The sequence below is a fragment of the Carassius gibelio genome, chromosome A3 (assembly GCF_023724105.1).
Source record: "Carassius gibelio isolate Cgi1373 ecotype wild population from Czech Republic chromosome A3, carGib1.2-hapl.c, whole genome shotgun sequence".
Classification (NCBI taxonomy): domain Eukaryota; kingdom Metazoa; phylum Chordata; class Actinopteri; order Cypriniformes; family Cyprinidae; genus Carassius; species Carassius gibelio.
In genome coordinates, this window is record NC_068373.1 from 24,145,651 (window position 1) to 24,169,791 (window position 24,141).

General features: G+C 38.5%; 1 protein-coding gene across 2 annotated transcripts; it reads left to right on the plus strand.

The window, feature by feature from the left end:
* The first annotated feature begins 25 nt into the window (after nt 1–25).
* On the plus strand, nt 26–21,673 carry trip10a (thyroid hormone receptor interactor 10a). Of its 2 annotated transcripts, XM_052551511.1 has the most exons (15): nt 26–328; nt 5,567–5,682; nt 7,322–7,378; nt 9,405–9,552; nt 10,681–10,743; nt 11,761–11,865; nt 12,026–12,154; nt 12,277–12,423; nt 12,591–12,779; nt 16,231–16,395; nt 19,081–19,190; nt 19,390–19,522; nt 19,607–19,695; nt 20,166–20,290; nt 20,375–21,673. In XM_052551511.1, exons 1-15 carry the CDS (start codon nt 305–307, stop codon nt 20,524–20,526), a joined length of 1,752 nt encoding a protein of 583 aa, XP_052407471.1. In that variant the 5' UTR covers nt 26–304; the 3' UTR covers nt 20,527–21,673. The 2 variants fall into 2 exon arrangements, with proteins under 2 accessions (XP_052407471.1, XP_052407482.1); XM_052551522.1 differs by lacking the exon at nt 16,231–16,395 and having other exon boundaries at nt 33–328.
* The last annotated feature ends 2,468 nt before the right edge of the window (nt 21,674–24,141 follow it).

Genomic DNA, 24,141 nt, shown 5'->3' on the forward strand with positions numbered 1-24,141 from the left:
CTCCTGCAGACATGCGGATCTGAACGCTGGAAACTGTGCGGCGGCTCCTTTAAGGATTAGGGATCTGGGAGTGACGCGGCAATGATTCCAGTTGAAGGATCTCGCTTTGCGACGAAAAGTATTTTGTGCCACCGCAAACTAGCTGGCGCTGGAGATCGGTACCGTACCGTTAGCGAATTGTCGCGCGTGAATGTGGGAAAAGAAAAGACTCGCTTTCTTTGATCATATTTTGGACATCTGTTACTCCTGTAAGTTGGGATAACTTTTCAGCCTAATAGAGTGGAGTGGCAGGAGAGCTGGGAACATGGACTGGGGCACTGAGCTTTGGGTGAGTTCGGAGGATAGACTTCCATGGTTTATGTTTCATCCATCTGTTCCCAGAAATATCCGACGCGGTGCGATCCAAGATCCTCTCAATTGATTACACGGGCGTAAATAATGTGATTTATGACCATTTACTTGCAACGTGGTAGAGGATAAATGCTTCAAAAGACTGGCAGATATTATGACCTATTTGTATTTCTATTTTTTAAGTTGTCAGTTGTCATCATTTAATTCGATTAATTGCCACGTTTAATGTTAACATCCGCTTAAACTCAAAGCTGAGCAGACTCATAGCAACAACAACAACACCAGTATCACCGTTAATCAGGGTATCCGTCTAAACTCTGTTGAATAACGTTACTGAACTTTTAATATAATATGAAATGAATAATTTCGTATTAATTTCCCAGGACTATCCAGCAGTTTTAGCCAGTTGATTTTATTTTAGGGGATAGTTGTTTGTTTAATAAGGCATAGGTGAGATATAACCAACAACTTTTGAAATTAACACATTATTAGTGTTGTTTTTCTAAGTCTCATGCTGTTTTGGAAAGGTGTTTTGTCTTTGTTTACCTTCTCAGACAGGCTTAATAGTATTGTCAATGCTAACTGCTAGCTGCTTGTTTAAGAAGTTATGTTACAAAACTTGTTGCTTGGTTTCAGTGTTTTTTGTAGATCATTTGGAGGAGTTTAATGAGCAGTCTCTACATATCTGTGGCGCCCGACGAAGAATAGCTCATGTATTGATGATCTTTATTTAGTGACACCAACTGGGTTTGCTTAAACCAAAGCATTGGATGTGTCCAAAATTGTCACATTTTTATGGTCCACTGTTGCCAGCAGCTTCACAACATTGTGTCACTCAATGCTCTGACAGTGTAGAACTGGGTTGGAGAAACAAAGTCAGCGCATGCTGCTGAATTGCATCATCATCATCACCTGTATTTCGTCCTGCCTGTTTAAGTTGCCCCATTTACCTGACCGCCATCCCATAACGTCCCATCTGCACAGAGGTTTCCACCTCTTTTGACTAAAGGCAGATTTTGCATGCGTGCAGTGTGTAAATGGAGCACTGAAGTGGGTGGGGATTGTTTGACCTCGTTGCTGTCGTTCCCCCTAGGCCTCTGTCCGCTGTCCCCTTTCCATCTTCTACAGCACCAGCCTAATTAGTTTTGCCCTCATTTGATAAATACCCATCATCCAGTTCACATCACTGTTTATGTTAATGTTCTGCATCACTAGAAAGTTTCCCTTTTCCGTGCTTTTTGAGGGATTCCACTGCCAGGCTGGGAAATTACCGTAGTTTCAGCTTGGCATTAAACAGAAGTGATAACTGGGGTTGTTTCTCAGGTGTAGATGCTTCAGGCGTTCCTGGTGAGTGGGAAATGCATGCAGTGGTTCTCTTAAGACTTGCTTTGGTTTGCCGTCACTCTAAGCAATGTCTAACCTAATTGGTTTTGGTCGGGTTAGTCATTAAGTGCCATTCCTATGGCTACATCTGTGCACTCTTTTGCTGCTAATCCACTAGCTATTTTTGGGTGGGTCAAGATTTCCATTTAATGATGAGAGAGTGGCTAATTTTTGTTAGTTTTAGTGTTTGTTTGAGTTCTTTTTGAATCTCTTGAGAAATGCTGCACAGCAGGCTTCTTATTAAGTCATTAGAGTATGACGAAGGACAGTGGCATTTCCCCATGGACTCTCGTATGGGGAAGGTTGTAGCTCAGGCTAACTTTGCATTATGGGAAGGAAGAGTTAATGATGGCGGAAAAGTACAAGGGAGGGGTCAGGACAGGGCCGAATACAATGCTACAGATAAGAGGAACCCTGCTGTAAATTATGCCCAGGACTGTTTTTATAGCTTGAATGGGTGTTTTCAAAGGGGCTCTCTGTTGGTTTTAAGATTGTTATGATAGCAGCTGATGTGAAGTTTGATTGAAGCCACCGCTGATTCAAATCTTAGAGAGTTGTCTTAGTGAATCAACTGCATTAAAGGTTTAGTTTTATCCACAAAACGGTTCCAAACCCATTAGTGATGCATATAAATGAAGATATTTTTAATGTTCTCTCATCAAGCCTATATATACTTTTTAGAAGTTTTAAACATTGATAATTTAGACTTTCTAACAGACAGACAAAAGTGATAAATATTAAAAATATCCAAGTATTTGACCATGTTTTATGAATTTGGACCGATGAGAGCTAGTGAATGTTGACAACAATTGGATGGATGAACTAACCCTTGAACATTTTATTTCTTCACGTCAATTTCAAGAACCATCAAGAAATGGATTGGTTCTTAAATAAATTATATAGACAATCACATGAAGAAAAGTTTTTAAGACTATTCAGATATCTTAAAGATTATTTTCATTTTAATCACTGTAAGCATTTTGAACACCCTTAATTTTCAGTAGCCTACTGTAATGCAAAAAATGCATTTAATTAATAAAAAATATTTAAAAATATATATATATTTCACATTATCATAATTAGAATTGAGCTATTACTGTAGTTGTAAGGAAGAATAATGTCCCAATAAATAATTAAAATATTACTTCTAAATTTGTGGGTATTAACATTTCTTTGTGACATTCACTTTCTTACCGCTTTGGCATTCTGGTTGGTCAACAACATTAACATTTATGTACAGATTTGATGTATTTGCATGCAAACAGAAGCTTAGCTTGTGATTATCCTCGACATAAACAACTGCCTCTTGTGGCTTTGTTTTGAATGAGGTTGAAAAGCACTCTATTTTTGCGAGTGAGTGGGGTTGTGAGGGGGTAGAAAATTCTTCTCTTGTTCTATATTAATGGTCTCCATTTTGAGGAGAGAGGAGCGAGTAGGAGGAGGCGGAGTCAGGACATGGCTTGGCTTGTTAGGAATGTCATCCCAAAGGCACCTCCCTCCTTCCCACTTCAAAACACATATCTAGGTCCAGGCAGATGGAGGTAGCACTTAGGGGGTGGGGGGTGTTTCAAGATATCGGCTCTCAAAAATGGTCAGGCCCGTACTTGAATTGTAACATACTGCTCCACCAAATAAGGAACTGGGAAAAAAGGGAAAAACACAGCCAAACTGGAGCATTTCAAATGTTTTTTTGTTTTTGTTTGGGAAAATGCTGACAAATGTTTGTCAAATTAGTCTCTAGGTCTGTTTTTGTTTTGCTTCGGGCGTGCAGTAGGAAATAGCATGTGATATTTCATATTTTTGTTGTGCACAACTGAAATACAGCAGGAAAGGGAGAAGACTTCCACTTCCTGTGTCCTGTCTGCTCAAACGCTTGTGGCAGGATGAGTTTAAAGCCCTGAGGAACCCTCTGCCTCCCACAGATAACTTTATAGGACCATAGGCTGTGAAGAGGCAGGGGATCTCTGGGATGTTCTCTGTGTGGGCAGATGCAGGACAGTTCATTAATGGACCCTTCACATAACTCGCTTCAGCATTGCAGATGGCTTGATGTTGGTGTTTATTTATTGGTGTAAATAGAATGTGAAGATTATTTTCTCAATGTCATCATATGCAGAGTGTTGAAACACTTGATGATCACAGCAGTGCAGTGTTCCTATGGTCATGGAAAACCTGGAGCCCAGATTTTCAACCATTTGTCAAAAAACATTTGAATAAAAAGGCATACATTTTTCTAGTGAATTTATATTTATATAATATATATTTATATTTCCCCTAATATATATTTACAATTTTTAAGATTGGATTTTTTTTATATATATTGCATAAGAACACTCTTATTACACTCACTAAAGCTGCATTTATTTGAGAAATGTAGTAATGTTGTGAAATATTACACACAAATATTAAACAAAAATTGGGTCAGTCCATACTTGACCCAAAGCTGAAAACAACCCAGCATTTTTTCATAACCATTTCCTATTTTGGAAATTATTCTTATATGCTGTTTTGCTGCTCAATAGGGGTGACCCCAAATAGTTGATGATTCGATGCTTCGATTCGAGGAGCCTTATTTGACTGCCAATCTAACAGTCGAATATTCGCGGGGTGTTATGATTATGCCATTCTGACTATATGGGGGAGCTCAAATGTCTGATTTCACATAGAATTTGTGGTTTTCTCCCAATAACCAACCACCCCTACAGATTTATGTTTCACTTTCCATAATCCGTGACCGACAGAGCAGCATCTTGGCGACAGGGATTTAAAACTTTACCAAGACTCAAAGTGATTTCAAAACATTTCAGCCGGTGTATATATTATTTGCCTGATATAATATGCATTTGGTTTTGAGTCAAGTGCTTCATTGTAGTACTTCATTGATTATCTCTTTACCACGCAGCACGAGCTGGACAAACGATAAAGCAGAATATTAATAACTATTAATGACATAATTTTGATTATTGGGTGAACTAACCCTTTAAGTTTAGCTGTTTCTGTAAAAACTGGAATACTCTTCCATTGGCAGTCTGCGCTTCCTCTTTTTCACTTTATCTGTTCTCAAATGAGTTTAATTGATTGTTTATTTAAAAATGAAGATCAGGGAGATGTTATAAATCAGCTATGTTAAACCCAAAAGTTCAAAATTCTGATTCAGCTTTATGCCTCTAACTGACCAAATCTCTGTGGTTTGCCCATTTTCTGGTCCTTTCTGGTTCATATTAGCTGTTTTACAGTGTTTAAACGTCCCTTTTTTGTCAGCCATTTATCTATTTAGACCAGCTTTTTAAAAGGGTCATGGAATATTGTACTAGATTTTCTGTGACATTAACAGATGCTGTTTTGCAAATCATAGGGAACATTCGATAATTTAAAACCAAAAACTCTTTTTCTTTTCAGGTTCAACAGGATGTGGCATAGTGAAGCGCTATCCATCGATGATACGCCATGTGTCATAATTATTCATTGATTCGCAAGTCATGATTTCAGAGGCTCATTATCCAGAGATTCTCGTTTTATTGCATAGTGGTTCATTTATTGTTTTCACACTTTTCAGTTGACGAGGGTTCTTCCAATTCATGTTTCAGTACTTTCAGTATTTTTAGTTTTAGAGTAGGGTATGGCATGGTGAAAATCAGTACAGTGAAAGTGTCATGCTTCCCTACAGTAATTTTTTGAATTGTAATTATTGTGAAAGGACGGCTACTTAAGAATGAAGAGGGAAGTCAGACCATCACAATATAATGGATCTGGAACAGTGTCTGAAAATGCAAATAAAAAGTTATTTTTTTTTTAATTTATTTGAGGGATAAGTCTTGATTTTGCATTGCAGGACCAATGTGACATCATTGATAAACACACACAATCTGGGCTGGACCTGGTGGAGAAATATGTGAAGTTTGTAAAGGAGCGAACAGAGATCGAACAGAATTACGCCAAACAGCTAAGGTAAGAAATTCTATTATGTAGGCTCTCCAGTTTGAATAGCTGTGTCTATGCGTGAACATGTGTTTGCATGCTGTTGTGTGCTTTTCCCAGAGCTGTGTCTGATTGTGAAATATTCGTGTCTTATGACTTATTTGGGGCAGAACTGAACTTGTTGGCACCTCTGAGCTGTAGCGTTGGCCTCGGCCCAGAGGATAAGTGTATCTGCGCCTGCACCCTTCTCATTCATGACTAGGCCTTGACGCTTGCTTGATCTCTGCCAGAATATTCACAGTTCCAACCGCTACTTCTTTCTTTCCTCCCTCCCGCTGTAAGAGAAGAGAGGAAGTGGGAGCAGACGAGCATATGACTGAGGGGATGTGGATGGATAGAGTGAAAGTGTGGAAAGCAGCTTAGCTTTGGCGTCTGCCTCTACTTCGTATCTGCAGAAGGAGGAAAGAAATGCAACATTTCATTACTTTGGTTTTGAGGTCCAGCACTTTCGATTACACCATTTTGTTCAATGGAAATAGAAAACAAGCCTTGCTTGTTCCATGTAAGTCTTCACCGACTGTGACAAATGGCAGGGCATTTTGTCAATCACCTGGTTTATGGGTCTATGACAAAAAAAGATTTACAATTTGAATTTATGTTGGCTTGGTTTTGGAATAACAATATTTAACTTTTCAATAAAAGTTGACCTTTAAAGGGGGAAGTTAAACCAACAATTGAAAATTCCGTCATGATTTACTATGAATTTTTTTTTGAAGGATGTTGGTTTACCAGACAGTTTTGTTTTCTATTGACTTGCATGACTTTGTATGTAAAAAAAAAATACAATGGAAGTCAATAGGAACCTAAACTTTTTGGTTACCCACATTCTTCAAAATCTCTTTTTTCTTTTGTGGAACACAAAAGTCATACGTACAGGTTTGAAATGACATGAGGGTGAGTAACTGATGACACGTGGGTCAATGATTTCCTTTTAGCGTGAACTATCCCTATAATGACTCCAAAAATGGCACGTTGTATATAACAGTTAAGTAAAAATATTAAGATATTTTCTAAAAAAAAAAAAAGATAAAGGTCTTTTGTTCATTATAACATCAGGACATCAAAAATATCATATAAGAGTTGTTTGTAAGCCAAATGTATGTATGAATGCCATTTCTAATGTATTTTTAAAACCATTTAATAGGGCCAGACAAAGAAATAATGTCTTGTCATTGATATATTCCTGTAATATTTCTGTATTGTTGTGCTTGCCTGTGGTGAACTTTGGTCCAAAATCTTGCTTCAGGATGACAGTAAAATAAATACAAACATTTCACTGATTGTGATCATGCCACATCACGCAGTGTTTTCACATTCAGTGTAGAGAGAAAAGAAATTGACACTGGAAACTCCCTTCCCTTGTTAGTTAAATGGGAAAAAAATATTAAAGAAAATTTCCGTGTGATATACCCAAAATACCCTGAAGTCTGAGTTTTGGAAAGAACAAATGCTCTGCACACAATGTCCCATGCAAATGCTGCACAACCACCTGCTCGTCTCCAACGTGGCATATTATTTAACCTTTTACTGTTTGAAACCTGAGCACTTGCAAGTGACATTATGATGATGTAGTTGATCCATCAGGCACTGTCTTTTTTCTGTTTCCTAGGAATTTATCTAAGAAATACAGCCCTAAACGAGGCAGCAAAGAAGAGCAGGAATGCAGGTAATTTTGCACACTCTTCCAAAGCTACATGATTGACTTATTTTTCTTCACAATTGTGATGACAAGTGAACTGTCTAACGTTAACAATGTGATATGAGAGAAGAAAGCTGACAAATCCCCAGTCACTATAATCAGATCACTTGTGCTACGCTGAGCTGTGTCTGATGTTGCTACGGTGACTGAGCAGCAGTGCCTATGGGGCTGTTGCTGACTCCAAACAAAAGCACATGAACTCAACAAACAAACGCATACACCTGTAAATGACTTAACGTATGCTCCCTCTGGACAGCAATACTAATGAAGTCACTCATGGAAAACGGGTACTATTGAAATAAGCCACAGATGAAGAAACTGCATTCGCACCACATTGAACCTCTGTAATGTGGGGTATTTCAATGTGAAACTGAAAATAGTTTTTAATCATCAGAGTTTTATTGGATTGTGAAAGTGGGCTACAATATTGGTTGTTATTTTCTTGTCATAATAATAATTGTAATTTTGTATTTTTTTTTATATAGTTTAATATTTATATTAGATATTACTAAAAAAATGTTTTTGTCAACCTTTGAAAGCGCCTCCTGCAGGCAATGAGTGAATTAGCATTTTTAAGAAGCCTGTCTGCTGTTTTTGTTCAGATAAATGTGAAAATCAAACACGCAGAGCTGTAAATGTGAACTGGCTGATCGACAAGAAGATAATGCATTATAAAAATCAAGACAATTAAGCCTGTAAAATATATTTATATGATATTTAAGTAATACAATTAATTGATCCCATCCATTGTTTGTGTGCAAACCTGTATCTGAATTGTAAATCGTGCTTTTTACAGTCATTTTACAGTTTAATATAGACATTGCCCTACCCTACTCATGTGGTATTAATTTAATTTGTGCTGGTCTTAAAAAAGGTCTTAAAGTCTTAAATTTGAGCTTAAAGGATACAGAACATACAGTTTCACCTAATCTCATGTTAATCTTGGGTACCTATAGAGTAGTACTGCATCCTTCATATCTCTAAAAAAAAAAAGTCTATAGTTTTATCATATTTCTAAAAGAAAAATACAGCTTTGCGATTCTTTCTGGAAAAAGCTGAGCTCCTGGAAGCGCGCAGTGGGGGGAGCTATAATACTGAGGTTTAGTGTTGTTTCCATTAACATGTATTCACTTATGTGCTGATTTCCAACAAAATACAGAAATCTGATGCAATTGTACTTACATGAATGGGGTCTTTTAAGAAACGATGTGCAAATCCAGCGTCGACTTGGGCCTTGTTTATAAAACATTCGTCACTCAAATGACCAGAACACACAAAAGCACTTGATACACTCCGTTGCTGCCCTGGAAAAACAAACTCTATCCACTGTTCATGTAACACTGGGTTTTTGGGGAAGCTGAAAATGGTAGACTTTCCCTCACACCCAAAAACAAACTTATTTAAAGGCATTCTCAAACAAATACTATGCAGCACTGCGACGATTTTGGCCATGTTTAGCATGAGTATCCTTCTCTTTAACACTGTGAACAACTCTGCATACACGAAACACCATTGTACCCCCCCACCTTTTAAAAAACCTGCAGATTTTTGTAATACTTTATATACACTTTCACCTTGTTATTCCACAAAAGGTAAAAGTGTATATAAAATGTGTAAGGTCATTAAAAACTACATGCATAATAATTTGTACAAAGAATAATAAAAGGATTTTAGGCTTGGAAAAGTTAGTAAAATTTAAAATCATGGAAACTACTTTGGTGAATATAATTATTATTATAATATTTTTTTTTTTTGTAGTTACACTTTGATACATACATCTAATTCATAGAGTAACTTGCATGCAACTCATAATTAAGTTTAAACCAACTGGTTTTGGTCAAACCAGTTCCCAAATTGCTCTGAAATGAATGATTCATAAGTTAAGTGGTGCAAATGAGCATGATTTTTTTAAATAACAGTCATCATAAATGACTGAAAAGTTAATTTTTACTACCAATGCACATTGTGTCTCATTCGTTTCACTTTTGTTTAGGTTCTCCAATCACCAGGCCTTTATGGACATCCTGAATGAGATGAACGACTATGCGGGTCAGAGGGAGCTGATCGCAGAGAACATGATGATCAATATCTGCATTGAGCTCACAAAGTACCTGCAGGAGCTCAAACAGGAGCGCAAGATGGTGAGAGAATGAGAGAGGCAGACAGAGAAACTGGGCCAGGCTTAAAATAAAGTATGCTGTGGGACAGAGGGCCAGGAAGGATGCAGAGAGGGGGATTGTGGGTATGAAGGAGAGGCAGAGGCAGAGAAGAACATGTCACACAGCTAGGGGTGGAAGTCTCAATTTGATTTGTTCAACACTTTCAGAGGAATGCATTGGTGATCTTCATAAAGAACAGTAGATGCTCGCTATATAACCTCAGCTGGGACACAGTTTTATTGTTAGGGCTTCTTAAGGCAAGCATCGCTATTACCATTGCTCATACTTAGAGTTAGGGATTTGAACAAATAGTATCAAACTCAACATGTTTCTTCTGCAGACATGAATTTATGACATTCGATTTATGAGGTAAATATGCTTTGTTTGAGAGAGTTGTGCTGTTTCTCTTGTAAACATCATATTTTTGCCTGGCAGATTACAAAATGGGTGAAAAAAATCACATGGGTATACATAGAGGGAATAACCGGAGTATCTAGAGCTAAGGATATCAGAGACTTTTAGGTGGGCCAGTAAACAAACACCCTAGCAACTATTTGTACAGTATATGACCAATCGACCGCCATTGCAACAAGCTGGAGCTTCCTAGCAATAAAAAAGTCCATTCAAAACAGCTTAGCAACCATATGTCAAGACCCTTGAAAACCACCAAGTAAAAACGAAATGCAATGTAGAGACAGAGCTTTGTCTAAAAAGAAGAAAGCAGGGCAGGGACTTGTTTCTGACGATTGGTTGTTGATTGTATGGAGGTAGATCTGAATATGAGCTTGCAGTCAATTGCAAAAAAAGGGGCGGGTTTAAGCAGACAAAATGATTTGGCATTTTGAGTGATTTTAATTAAAAATCACAAAGACACACAAAAAAGATACCTATGCATGGATGAATCGTTCATAATAAGATCTATAACGTGCATTCAGGAAATCCATTTCATGCAGTCTTTAAACTCATGAATCAGACTTCACGTTGAAGTGAGCAGCACTCATATTTTTCTTCAGAAAATGTATAAATCTGGATGTCTGTTTTATGTTAGAAAGCCCAAAGCACACTGACCATGGTTCCATTCTCTTTTCTCTCTCTCTCTGTTATGTACAGCATCTGTCAGAAGCCAAGAAAGCACAACAGTATCTGGAGGGCACCTACAAGCAGCTTGACAATGTAAGTTTCTCTCTGTGACAGATGGTGAAGGTTGTGTGAAGGTCCCACTGTGTCTTTGAGCGTGACATTTAACAGTCGGATCAGACTGCGCTTGATGAGTTTACATCCCTGTCAGAGATTTGCGTTTCGTCTCTTGTGGCATAAGCGCTGACTGTGTGGAGTGTGCTCTTTTGTCTCCATTGTTTCTGCTCAGTTGTGGGGTTGTATCGGGGGATTGAAAGTGATTGTTTGCTGATGGTTTCTGTGGCCGTTGTGTTTGGTCAGGTGAGGGTCAGGAGTGTAAACAGACGCATACATTCAAATACTCTTGATGTAGCTGATATTTTTCAATTAGTTAACAGTGAGCAGATATTTCAAACACAGAAACAGATAAGCTATTCGCAATTGATCATATTAATTTATAAATGCCTATAGTAAATAGAAAAAACGTCCAAATTTGATAGTGTCTTTTCTACTGTTGTAACTGGTCACACAATGGTGGGGAAATAGTGTTATCAAAAAATACTGTATATTAAAATGTCTTGTTTTCAATTGAAAAATTCAGCTCTATTTCACAAATATGGCGCATAACAACAGATGTTCAATGAGTTGCATTATATGTATTTGGAAAAGTATGGTCTCTCTTAAACCAAAACAGACCAACAATTTCACTTTAGCACCTTTTTAAATTTTCTCTTTAATCAAATTTTCACTAGAATCTGAAGCTTTCTGCCCTCTACAGACACAACTCTTGTTTACACGTTACTCTTTTCTATTTGTTAAATGGAACATAGTGCACTATATAGGGACATAAGAAGCGAGCATGAATTCAATGGTGCCAAACTCCTTTGTTTTGTCTGTCATAGCCAGTAGTTATATATCTGTGGAAGAAATAAAAGTGACAGGTTTGAAACGAAATGAAAGGAAATGATGACACTGTCTTAATTTGGGGGTAAAATACCCCTGTAATGGTTGCAAACAAGAGCATTGTGTATGTAAACACTTTGATTTATCTGGTGGATGTTATTTTCATGCTAGAGTAAAAAGCGATTTGAGAGGGAGTGGAGAGAAGCAGAGAAGGCTGCTCAATATGCAGAGAAAACAGATCAGGACCTCAATGCCACCAAAGCCGATGTGGAGAAGGTATTTATGTTCCCCCGGGCCTTGCCACACCTTTGCATGCACATCCTCCCATCCTCCCATCCCATTTCCATCATATCCAAATGCGTTGTTGTTTCCTTGTTCCTCTTTATGTACAGGTATCTGATTTCACTTTTATCTTTACTTCTACATGTAAATGCAGGCCAAACAGCAGGCTCATATGCGAACGCACATAGCAGAGGAGTGTAAAAACGACTACGCTTCACAACTTCAGAAGTACAACAAAGAACAAAATCAGTTCTACTTCACGGACATGCCCCTTATTTTCAATGTAAGAAGCACATGCCTCAGTTCTAACGTGCTGAGACACATCTGTTCCTCTCAGTGTACTGTAGGAATGATCCCAGGCAGTCTTGCGTTGTGCATACTGATATGTATGTTTGGTCACTGCAGAGGCTGCAGGACATGGATGAACGGCGTATCAAAAAGTTGGCACAGGGTTACATTCTGTTTGCAGACACAGAGCGTCACGTCATGCCCATCATTGGGAAGTGTCTGGAGGGCATAACCAGAGCTGGCACCAATGTTAACGAGAGGAATGTGAGTGCTCAGTTGTTGCTGTTTTTATAAAAAAAAAAAAAAAGAAGCATTTTCGTTTCCTGCTCTCAATAAATCACCCCTGCATTAAGCCAGCCACTTTGAGAGAGCAGTCAACCCTCTGCACGCCTCTACACATGGAGTAGCTAACACTTCTCTGTGTTATTCAGGACTCTGTGGTTCTTATAGAGCAACACAAGTCTGGCTTCGAGAGACCGGGAGATCTGGAGTTTGAGGATTACAGTCAGGGCATCAACCGGGCCTCCTCCGACAGCAGCCTGGGCACTCCTAAAGGTCCTCTAGAGCTGCTGAGCAGGAACAGGAATAAAACATTCCGGTTGTTCAATAAGAAGAGCAAGGTAGGTTTCACTACTCTCTGAATGCAGAGTTCCATCTGATGAAATTGATTTTTTGTTTTGTGTGGAGATCGAAAGGTCTCTTTTACCCTGCTGGAAAAGCCCTGCCAAAGGAGGCCAATGCTTAGTTTACTCAACTCAACCAGATCCCATCAGCTTGTCTATGCTGATCAACCTTCTAAATCAGATCTGTCCATTTCTGTTCCTGCGGCGCTCCAGCACACTTGCCCGGTAGTTTCTAGTGTTACTGAAAAGCTTGATTGGCTGGATCAAGTGTGTTTTATTGGTGCTTGTGCCAGGAGCCCCCCCCCCCCAGGAGCAGGATTAAACACTCCTTATCTAAATGAGCCATTGCCATTATTTTATCAGCTAAAACCAATTTGGAACCCAGCTGTCAGAACGGTAGAAACTGGTTCTCACTGGATTTTCCAGCAGGGTTCTACAGTACCCATCTTTGAATTGGTGTATCCAATCCAGCTCCAGTAGGACCACCATCCCAAGTTTAGCCCCAACACACTCGTCAGTAAGATTCTAGTTACCTTGAATAATTGGTTCTAGTTTAATAAAGCTAATGTCTACAGGAAGGTGACCTTTCAGGAGCAGGTTTGGACACTTCTGCGTTATAAGATGAGAGAGTCACAGTCTGAAAGGTAACAGACTGGTTTGAGAAGATTTGAGGGCAAGACATTGTTTGATTTATAAGCAAGTCTTTGAGAGGTCTGACTAGAAAAGGTATTCGATCCAAGGCTGTGGTTTCTTGAACCCTTTGTCTCCCTGCCACAGTTGAAAGATGCATGATGGTTCGATCTACCTTCACCCTTCCTCACCCCTTCCTCTCAATCTTTCTGATGTACCCAACACCGATCCTTAGTTTTCCAGTTTGCACTCTTTGCATGGCTATTTGGCTGTGACCGGGGATGGAAAAGCCCCCAGCTCTGTTGTTTAGCTCAGCGTGTGACCCCATGCTCATTCTGCTGCATCTGTGCTTTTCTTAAGGACACTTCTCTGTCTGCCATGGGCCTTAAAACACATACACTACTGCTATTATATGCTGTATAAAATATCCTTCAGTCCCATCACAATGACACCTTTGTGCACTGTGTGCCATCAGGATAGATGCTCGGTTGCATCTGGTTAAGTTGTTAAGCAGAAAAATCCTCTTAAAATGAGGGTTAGAGGCGAAGCATTACTAAAACATTCTCTTCTCTTCAGTCATGTGATAATTCAGAGCTCTGCCTTGGATTCAGTGGATCTCTCTTTGTCCCAGAGGCCAATATAGGTCTAAAGTGTTTTTGTAGGAACACTTGACCATCATATTAATACCATAATACCTGCTCATCCAATAATGTAGTTTCCTGCTTCAACAAATTGTTCTGTTTACATGACCCTCAGCACTTGCCAGCTTAACTGTCTAGTCTTATCCTAATCATTGTGCAGATCCATTCTTTTCCTTGCTAGTTAGTAAGCGTGTGTGTGTGTGTGTGTGTGTGCGCGCGCGTGTGTGTGTGTATATATATATTATATATATATATATTAGGGATGCACGATAATATCGGCACAATATCGGTATCGGCCGATAAAAGCTTAAAATGACCATTATCGGTATCGGCCGATATGAATATTTCTGCCGATGAGCCAAACCGATATTCTCCAAGTGAAATAATTGACCTGTTTTTCAGATGTGAATGTCTGTCTACATTTGTAAAATAATAAATTTATGGTAGAATCAGTACAGAAGAGATACATGGATTTCTCTTCAGTAAAATTAAAGTTTAAATATATCAGTATATATTTGTATATATATCGGTATCGGTATCGGCATCGGCCAAAATTATTTTGAAAATATCGGCATATCGAATATCGGCCAAAATCCAATATCGTGCATCCCTAATATATATATATATATATATATATATATATATATATATATATATATATATATATATATATATATATATATATATATATATATATATTACCAAAGTTGCACTGCAAATCTGCCTCCTTCTTCTGTCCTTAAGTATTTAAAATGAAAAACATCTACCTTCATTCCTTGTTGCTTTACTTTTTGCTCGCTTGTGCATGTTTCTTTTCCGGCTGAGACAGTCACAATGTTGAGAAGCTTTAAATGTGTGGTGGATTGTTTGATGCAATTTTAGTTTCCATCTAATTACTTCATGATTTCATCTAGTATTACTGTGGTGTTTTTGTGCTGGGATAGGAAGTTGCTACCTTAGCAACAAGCTAATGCCAGACTCTTTAAATTAATCTGGGAGCATTAGTTACTTGTTTTCTTCAAATACTCTGTTGTGCTTATTAGCGAAGTTACTTTAAAAAAAAAAAAATATATATATATTTTTATTTATTTGTTGATTCAACTGTGAGATTGCCTTTGTAGACAGCTTACTTGGTTCTGGAACAGAGGTAGTATTCATAGCAAATTCACTGAAATATTAGGACTCCTTTCATGTTTAGGCCTTTTTGTTGTAGTTCAACAGAAGCCTCTGAATGTAGATTGGGCAAAAAGTGGCTCCATTTATCAGATCAATAATGGGCTGGGAAAAACTGTAATAGTAATTATCTTTTTTTTTTGGAGATTACATTTAACAAATCTTTACTCTGCAAACGTATGTTTTAATGTTTTATCCTACTCATAAGTTTGACTATTGTGAATTCAATGTGATGAACATTCAAGTGATTTTGGTTGGAATTAATCGGATATTTTATATATTTATTATATTTCTGTGTATTTCTTTCTGACAAAGACATAAACCTTTTTTAGTATTAGCACAAAAAAAAAAAACAGTGCCTTCACAATAGGCGTGCAGTTTATGACTTAATTTATAATATTTGTGCTTCCATGAGACTGCTAGGAATTTTTGGGGTAGTTTGGGTAATGATGGGTAGTCCATGACACAATCCTTTTTTGGAAAGCTTTATAACTGGTTTTTATCAACAGTACACAAAGTTTGTACAAACTTAAATTTGACGAATAACAGTTAGCTTCATCATGGTAGTGTAATTGACATGACCTCAACTTGAAAAGCTTTTGTGGTGCTGTTCATGCACGTCAATCTCATCTTCACGATCATTCCAACATCACTTGAAAGCCAAGATCCATTGAACAAGGCCAAGAATTAATGGTTTGCTGAAGGAGCCATTTTTTCTGCTTCATTTGGCTGATTGCATTGCTAGTTTTTGGGGCTTGTGGATTTGGGGCTGCTCTGGGTTTGGGTATTCTCTGTCTTGCTTCTCTTGGCTCTTGCCGAGGTTGGTCCAGTGTTGTCCTCGTTGCTGTTTTGATGTTGCTTTGAGGTGTTTGATGGTGTCTCTTTCTTTTCCCTTGTCATTTGTGTGTTTTGTTTGTTTTTACCCTTCCCTATCCTTCCCACCATCCCTGTCCTGCCGTCCTGTCCCTGTGTTCCTCTGGGTTTGTGCCTGGTGTCTGTCCCAGCTCCCCTCATCTTCACTCAGTCCTTTCTCCACACCCCCCACCCCCTCGCCCGCTAACGGACCACCCTCCCCTAAGTTTGGCCGGGACCCCCTGTCGTACTGTTTGAAGGAAATCAATAAGACAGTCAAACCTCGAATCTCTTCCTTCCGGACCCTCAAGAGAACGGTGAGTGTGATAGGTCAGGGACCAAGCAAACTGACTAAACCTGTGCACTGCTGATTTTGGCACATCTCTCTAAGGCGTTCAGCAGCACTGATCTGGGTCTGAGTAGTGGTCAAATGCACCTGAATGGTCACAATGAAGTAGAAATCATGGCTCTTTTATTACTAATCTTCAGTCACAGCAACACCAGCTCTTCACCTGTTCCTGCAACACTCTCACAAGTGCACAACATTTAAGACATCACAACTAATCAACTCACCTACCGAATGCTGTTGCTGAAATCTCACCGTCTTCTGTCAGTGAGTCTGCGATTGAGAATGGAAGTTTGATGACCAACATGACTGCATCTGGCATTTCTCTCTCATGCATTTCAATGTCCCATATTGGCAGCAAATCAACATAAAGCTTGCTGAAATAAGAAAAGGAGCACCATGCAAATGTAAGAAGTTGTCAGATTGAATTAGGATTCAGTTCATGCAGTATCATTGTCCTCTTGAGAGAGTGAGATGTGTGTTTGTCCCTCTGGGGCATGTTATATACTCCTGTGCCGGCAGCGCTTGGCAGCTTCTGTGAAAACATGACTTCCTTTCAATAAAACTAGACTGTTCTGCGTCTGCATTCTTATTTTATTAGTCATGTAAGTTTAGGGCAAACCCAAGAAAAATGCTTGTTTACACAATCACCGTCGACAGTCAGCATTTGGGCTGTTGGGTGAGATTGGAGGAGGACAATAGTAAGTCAGTTGTTCAATGAATCATTTCAGTGAATCAGAGCTTGGCATTATCACATGGGTCCTGCAGACTAACTAGGCTTGTGCCAATATGACCATGTATCATGATTCTTCTTTCTCTGAAGATTCCTACAGTTGAATTGAAGACGCAGGTCACCCAAACATCTTACATTCTGAAACTAGTGTTTGTAAATGCAGTTAGAGCTGCTTTTTTGAGATGTGGTACTGGACAAAAGTGAAGTGGCCTGCATGAGAGACGGTAAGAAATCAGCAAGTGTGTGCTTATAAAACACTGTTTGTTTATATCTCTCTTCCTCAGTTTATTCCAGAGAAGCTCACGGTAATCATTTTAAATTGCTGTGGGCCGTACGTGCTGTGAACATGTATATTTCACTCCCTCTGTTTTAATCGGATGATTTTCTGCTTGAGGATTTTCATGTATCACCATCTCTGCACTGAAATGACCATTTTTCTATCATTCATTATTATAGAGGTGGCCATTTTCAACGAAAGGCATAGCAGCCTCTGTGTTAATTTACAGTACACTATCCATGATGGCTCGTAAACAGTGACAAGCCATTCCAGGCTGAGATACTGCAACACAAAGAATCTATGCATTGATGCTGAAGCCAGGCTGTTATGGTGTACTGTATTGGACATGTTTTAAAGTTGCATTGGTAAAACCATGCACATGGTTTAAATGAATTGAGGGTTGCTCAAAGGAATATTCCAATTTGAATGCATCTTTTAACTTTGTTGGCCTCATTTGCTCCTCGGGTTTGTAAGTGGAGGTCTGTGGTACTATGAATAAATGCTTATGATTGTAAAGGCTAGGTCTGATGCCAACCCTGGCTGCTCAAAGTAATATTCAACCATATAGTCTAAAGCCAATAAATAGACTTAGAATTCAAATATACTTCAGTTTTGAAGCAAATGTTCCGCGTATGCGCACAGGTAACTGAATTGCCTTTCTAAGTGTACTTGATGCATACACACTAGAAAGTTTAATCCCTGTCCAGTGTCTGGGCTATTTACCAGTCTTTGTTTAACAGGAGCTTCAGGTATCTCTTAAGGCTCTCACACCACAAGCATCGGTTTCTTTTTCAGCCATGAAACAATTGGCTGAAGTTGCCACTTTGTGAACAAACTAATTCACGCAGAAAAATTCATGTGCATGGCTATAATTATCTACATGTGCGAGTCGAGTACTATGCTGACAAAACTTGTTTTTTAGGCCCAAACTTTCTACTGCGCTTGAATTTTCACATATGCAAGCAAATATATTCTGTGATTTCAGTTGTACATGTATACCAAGCACTTGGATCCAAACTGAAGCATACTTAGGGATTTACCCTCACTATCTCTGTGCAATAATACGTAATTCATGTAACACACTATTTACATAGAGCAAACTCTGTACACATCATTTACATTAACAATGCATAACCAGAATTTCATTCACTTAGATCAATAGTCCTTTATATTATAGAGTACTTATGAAACATTTTACTGAATATTTAATGTAAATCCTTCTTCAAACTCCTCATGCCACATGAATTCATAAAAAAAAAAAAAACTGTCTGTGTGGTAATCATAATCATGCTACAGTTTGTTTAAAAAGCTTAAATTTAATTTAACCCAGAACGTTCCTTTGAGTAAACTGTTTATTTATTGCTTAAGCATTTCAAATTGACTTAACCTATCATAAATGAAAAATGTGTTGCCAAAAAACACACACACGACCTGTAGTGTTAAAGTGCAACTATTATAACAGATGGTATAATTACCCTGGTGATGAATTGCTACAATACAGCTTTTCCTCCTGCAAACCTGAACTCTCCCTGTGGGCTCTCTGGTTCACGTCTGTCACTGCTTGTCTCGTGGTGTTGGAGGGGTGGCTGGCTGTTTGTTTGTTTGTATCTCTGTGAGTGACACTATCTCCCTGCCCATCTCCTCAGTCTGTGGACTCCGAGGGCTTCACCCATCTTCCTCCTGAACAGCGCAGGAAACGTTTGCAGCGGAAGATCGATGACATCAGCAAGGAGCTACAGAAGGAAGTGGATCAGAGGTGAGTCACCTGCCTGACAACCGTCGCCATGATAACTGGCCACAGCTGAATCCACAGGGTTGTTGTGGTCCCTCTTCAGGTCTCTGAGGAATCAGTGGTGTTGAGTGCAACGAGTAACCGTATCTGTTTGTTCTTCATCCTTCTCTGTTACAGTAAAGCTCTCGCAATCTTAAACAAATATATTTATATCTCTGTGCAGTGAGGCTCTGGGTAAAATGAAAGATGTCTATGAGAAGAACCCTCAGATGGGGGATCCTGCCAGTCTGGCACCTCAGATCACGCAGACGGCACAAAACATGGAAAGACTGAGAGGAGAGCTCAACAAATATGAGGTTTCAGTTTACTACTACTCTCTGTAAATCTGTATGGGCTTCAGAAAGACTTTCTCAACACACTTGTGTCTTGGTTTGTTGTAGTCCTGGCTCGCAGAAGCAGGGGGCCGGGGAGACTCGATAAGATACTCCACACACTCTCTGAACAATAACGGTGCGCATAACCCCAACAGGTCAGTTTATTTTCAGAAAACATGATTTTCTGATTATGGTATATTCTGATTAATCCTTATTCCGAAAAAGTGGTTTGCATACTTCACGGCTATTGGATTTTTCTTATGTACAAGTTATCAACATATTTCCAAGACTTGAATGTTGTTTTCCTACTACTCTCGTGTGCAAATACAATAGAAAACGATTTTATTCAATTCACAATTGGAGAATTGCAAAATGTAGTTCATGAGACTCGTTTTCATGTGTCTGTATGCTTATTTTAAATAAAAACCTAATGAAATATCCCCTAAATAAAACCTTACATAATTGGAGCAGGCAAATGTTAGACGTCTATATATTGCTTGTTTTATGTCCATGTAGTCCATATCCATATATAATAATCCATATGCGAGTTGTCTTGTTTCTAGAAATCTGATTATGGTGATCAGATTGTGTTTAAATAAAAACAATTTTCCCATTCCTTTTTCAGTCCTGGAGCCATCTCAGATGACACCGACTCCTCCCAGGCCATCTACACTGAATTTGATGATGAATTTGAGGAAGAGGAACTCGCCGCACCTATTGGTCAATGCACAGCACTCTACAGTTTCCCAGGTAAGATTATACAGCTTTGCACAAGCACTTGCGTATATCATACCCACCTCTTTTCCTCTAAGTCTCTCTTCCATCCGTCCACAGGCTCCAGTGAGGGAACCATCTCCATGCAAGAAGGGGAGGTGCTGTTTGTAGTGGAGGAGGATAAAGGCGACGGATGGACGCGAGTGCGGAGGAACAACGGGGACGAAGGCTACATCCCTACTTCTTATGCCACTATCACGCTTAATAAATGACCTCGCCCCCTTTCCACCCGCTGCAGCAGAGATGCACTATACCAAACACTATGAGCAGCTTCAGATTACCACTCATTATGTCCCAACATGGCTTGCTGCTCCTCTTAGAGGGATAATTTAGGGGGGAATCACTGCACAATGGGCTAATACACTCCTCCTCTAAGGATAAATGAATATCTCAGGTTGTGTATTATGTGAGTAACTGAGGTAGAGAAGGCTGGACTAATTTTTCTCCTTATTTTGCATGGAAAACATTGCAGCAGGGTGTGACGTACATGCAGCTATTGCTCAACAGACACATCTGTGGTGACTCTATCTGATGGTGACTTTCAATAGCAGTCTGTCAGCAAAGCGGAGATATTTACTCGACGTGTCCTTCGCTAAGATCTTCCATCTGCAACTTGATGATGTGATTCCACGTCTGGTGCGAGAAGCGTAACGGTCTCTGCTGGGAGAAATCCAGCAGCGTTTTAACTTGAAGTATTTGCTTTGATGATCTGAGTGGCCAAAAATTACGTTTTACAGCAGTAAGTGTTGCATAAGCTTCCTTAAATGTGCAGTAACAAGAATCAATAAGACCTAAAAATTTGTGTATAGAAAATACTGACACCAAAGTAATATTAAGTAACTCCCTATTTTTTTTTTTTTCTTCTGAAGACTATTATGACAATCAGTCTCAAAATCTGCAGGACAAAGCCACACTTCTCAAATCTAAGAATATGTAGTACAATAAATAGTTTGTTGAAATAAAGGAATGTAATTTATTGAGTATATAAATAAGTGTTTGTATGATAAATAATCACATTTTTATTAGAGGTGACTGCACACATTTGCTATTTCAGATTGATCGGCAATTAAGAAAAACCATTTTAGGCGACAAAAGCAAAATTAGGAGTTTCATATATAAATATATGAAATAATATATTTTAGGCATCACAACACCACTATTGTCTTATTAGCTTTTTATTCCTGATGAATAAAGATTGTATAGTTAAGAATAGATTTTTAAATGCAAGGGTTCAAGCCTCTGTGTTCCGCGTTTGTTAATGTTTGGGTATGTCAAGGTGCCTTTAACTTTATGTATGTACCATACTCAGAATTCACTATTTTATTGTCTTTATAAATGCCAAGCACATTTCCAAGTTGACATGATGTCCTGTTGTTTTCTTTTTAGGTGAAATTCTCAGTTGAAAGATTTTGAGGAAATCCGTAAACCTTTTGAGTGGAGATGTTGATTTTTAGCAGCAACTAAACTATTACATGCATACTATTATACATTTTTTAAGGAAAGAAAAAAAGGTCTTTAAATCAAACATTGATTTCAAATATTGAGCATAACACCACTGTTCTCTGTAGCTAACAAATGTTGCCTGCTGGTAATAGAAGGTTGCTGAATTTATGATGGGTAATTTAAAATGCTTGTTTGTCCAGGTACTGTTAACCACAGTCCACACTCCACAGACATTATTTTAATAAAAAATGAGTCGTAAAATAACCAAATAAGCACAATTATGACCGCACGTTAGTTGACTTCTATATTTAACGCCACTGTGGTGATTCCAAATCTGAAACATCATAAAGTTACGCTAATGAACTATATTACTCTGCAGCTCATTATTCTACTTAAGTGTGTACCTTGGTGTTTTTCCACACTGCCGGTGTTGTGTACCCTCGTTTTTCAAAAATCTTTTATGTCGTGCAGATCTGGAACCGTGAAATCACGACCCCTCGTGGTTCATTGATTTATTAGGGAATGTGTCCGACAGGTGGCAGTAGTGCACAACAAATCTAAACTGGACCGTGCTCTTGCATCAGATTTGAAATAATTAGTTTTTATACAGTCTATGCTATGGTCTAAACAGTCAAAGGAAGCAGAAGAAGAAGAAAAATACCAGACACGTCTTTTTTTAAATTTAAACGAAAATCATCCAAGGTTCTTGGAAGTAACTGACAGATATACAGGCGTTATCTGGATGGGATAATATTACAACTGGCAAATATTATATAAAAAGCCACTGATACGACGAATGTGTCAAAATATCTATATTTGGTAACTCGCTGAATACGCTGAGCGCGCTCGCGCTGAATCCTTCAGCGTTTATATTAATATTCTTAAGGGCTCAGCGTACAGCCTGTGACTCGAGACTCTCCATGCACTTAATCTTTCTCCAGCTGTTCCCTCCTTTTTGCAAACTACAGCAAGAAAAAAAATCATCCAATATATTTTCAGACTCATTGCTATAGGCTACTATTAAATTATTTCAATTCTTAAATATTTTAAGAATGTTACCACACAAAATATATGAATGAACCAAAACGTTGTTTTGCTCTCGATAAATGTATAAAACGCCTAAATCAACCGTTCGTTGATGGAGCAGCATCAGTTAACAGGCCAGGCTATAGGCTACTTGTATTGACTGAATTAAGAGGGACATAGGCCTAATGCGCTTTATAGAAATGATTCTCGGCTGTGCAATCAATGAGAATCACTGAGCGTCACGTGTTCAGCGTCGGCGCTTGTCTAGAGGGCGCCACATCTAAACATATGCTACTTGTGCAATCCACTAAATAATACAAATTCTCTCGAATGCTGTGATCTTGTAAATCAGCCTCATCAGACAAAATACATATTACGCCGCTGATAGAAAAACAGGCTACTAAGCTTTTTGTGTCAGTAGCTATAAAAGTTACATTCCATTCAGTCCAGATGTTGGATGTTCGTGTTTAATCTCTCTGACATCCGACAGGCAGTCTGATGCTCAGAAAACAATAACACAAGCATTTGTTTTGTAGGTGTATCAAGAGGAAAAAGACTCCTGTCTCCTAACAGATTACAGATTATGTTGTCATGCAATAAGATCATTAATTAATATACACATTTTATTCGTTTTAAAACGTATGTTTTAATAAAACTCTCAAGTTCTTTTGCACTGTTCCAAGTGGGAACAAATTCTGACTTGACATCAGTAAATGTGCCCCAGTATTGATACGTAATTCATCATAATACACCAAATTGTCTTGCCTTAGACTTATGTTCCATATACGCACGTTTGAAACTTCATATAGAATAACATATAAAAATATAAAAAATTCAGGTTGGAACATAAAAAAAAAAATCTGTGACAGCTCTTACTGTCCTCATCACCTCACCATCACTAACACTTTTCCCATTTTATCTTTGGAATACTGTTTCCAAAATACTTTGAGACAGGTATATCCTGAGCTTACACACTATTTGGGGCAGATATGCAAATTGGGACACAGCGGAGGTGATAACAGCCTACCTTTGTGTCCAGAGCCCTAGGAGTTTTTACAAATCCCATCTCATTATCTTCCCAAAGCATGCCATTTGATTTGATAGACTTTTATTCTTTTTGTCACACATATCTTGCTTCCTATTTTTAGAAGACATTGTTAAAGATATACTAGTTACTCTGCAGTAAATCACTACCTCTGAATACAGCCATAGTTATACTTCAATTAGAGCTAATTGCATGCTTTTTGAAATTAACCCAATTATCCAGGCCGTTTCTCTTCCTTGTCCCCTATGTTGTGTCAGAACACATTCTTAATTGGAATTTGTCTCCACTTTGTAGTCTTGAAAGTGAAGATAAT

Bases quoted from the DNA above. Each gene is read 5' to 3' on its own strand.
- trip10a (XM_052551511.1), top strand. From the start codon at position 305: ATGGACTGGGGCACTGAGCTTTGG. The intron at 12,424-12,590 runs GTGAGTGCTCAG...TGTGTTATTCAG, and splicing joins CCAATGTTAACGAGAGGAAT to GACTCTGTGGTTCTTATAGA. The intron at 20,291-20,374 runs GTAAGATTATAC...ATCCGTCCACAG, and splicing joins AGCACTCTACAGTTTCCCAG to GCTCCAGTGAGGGAACCATC.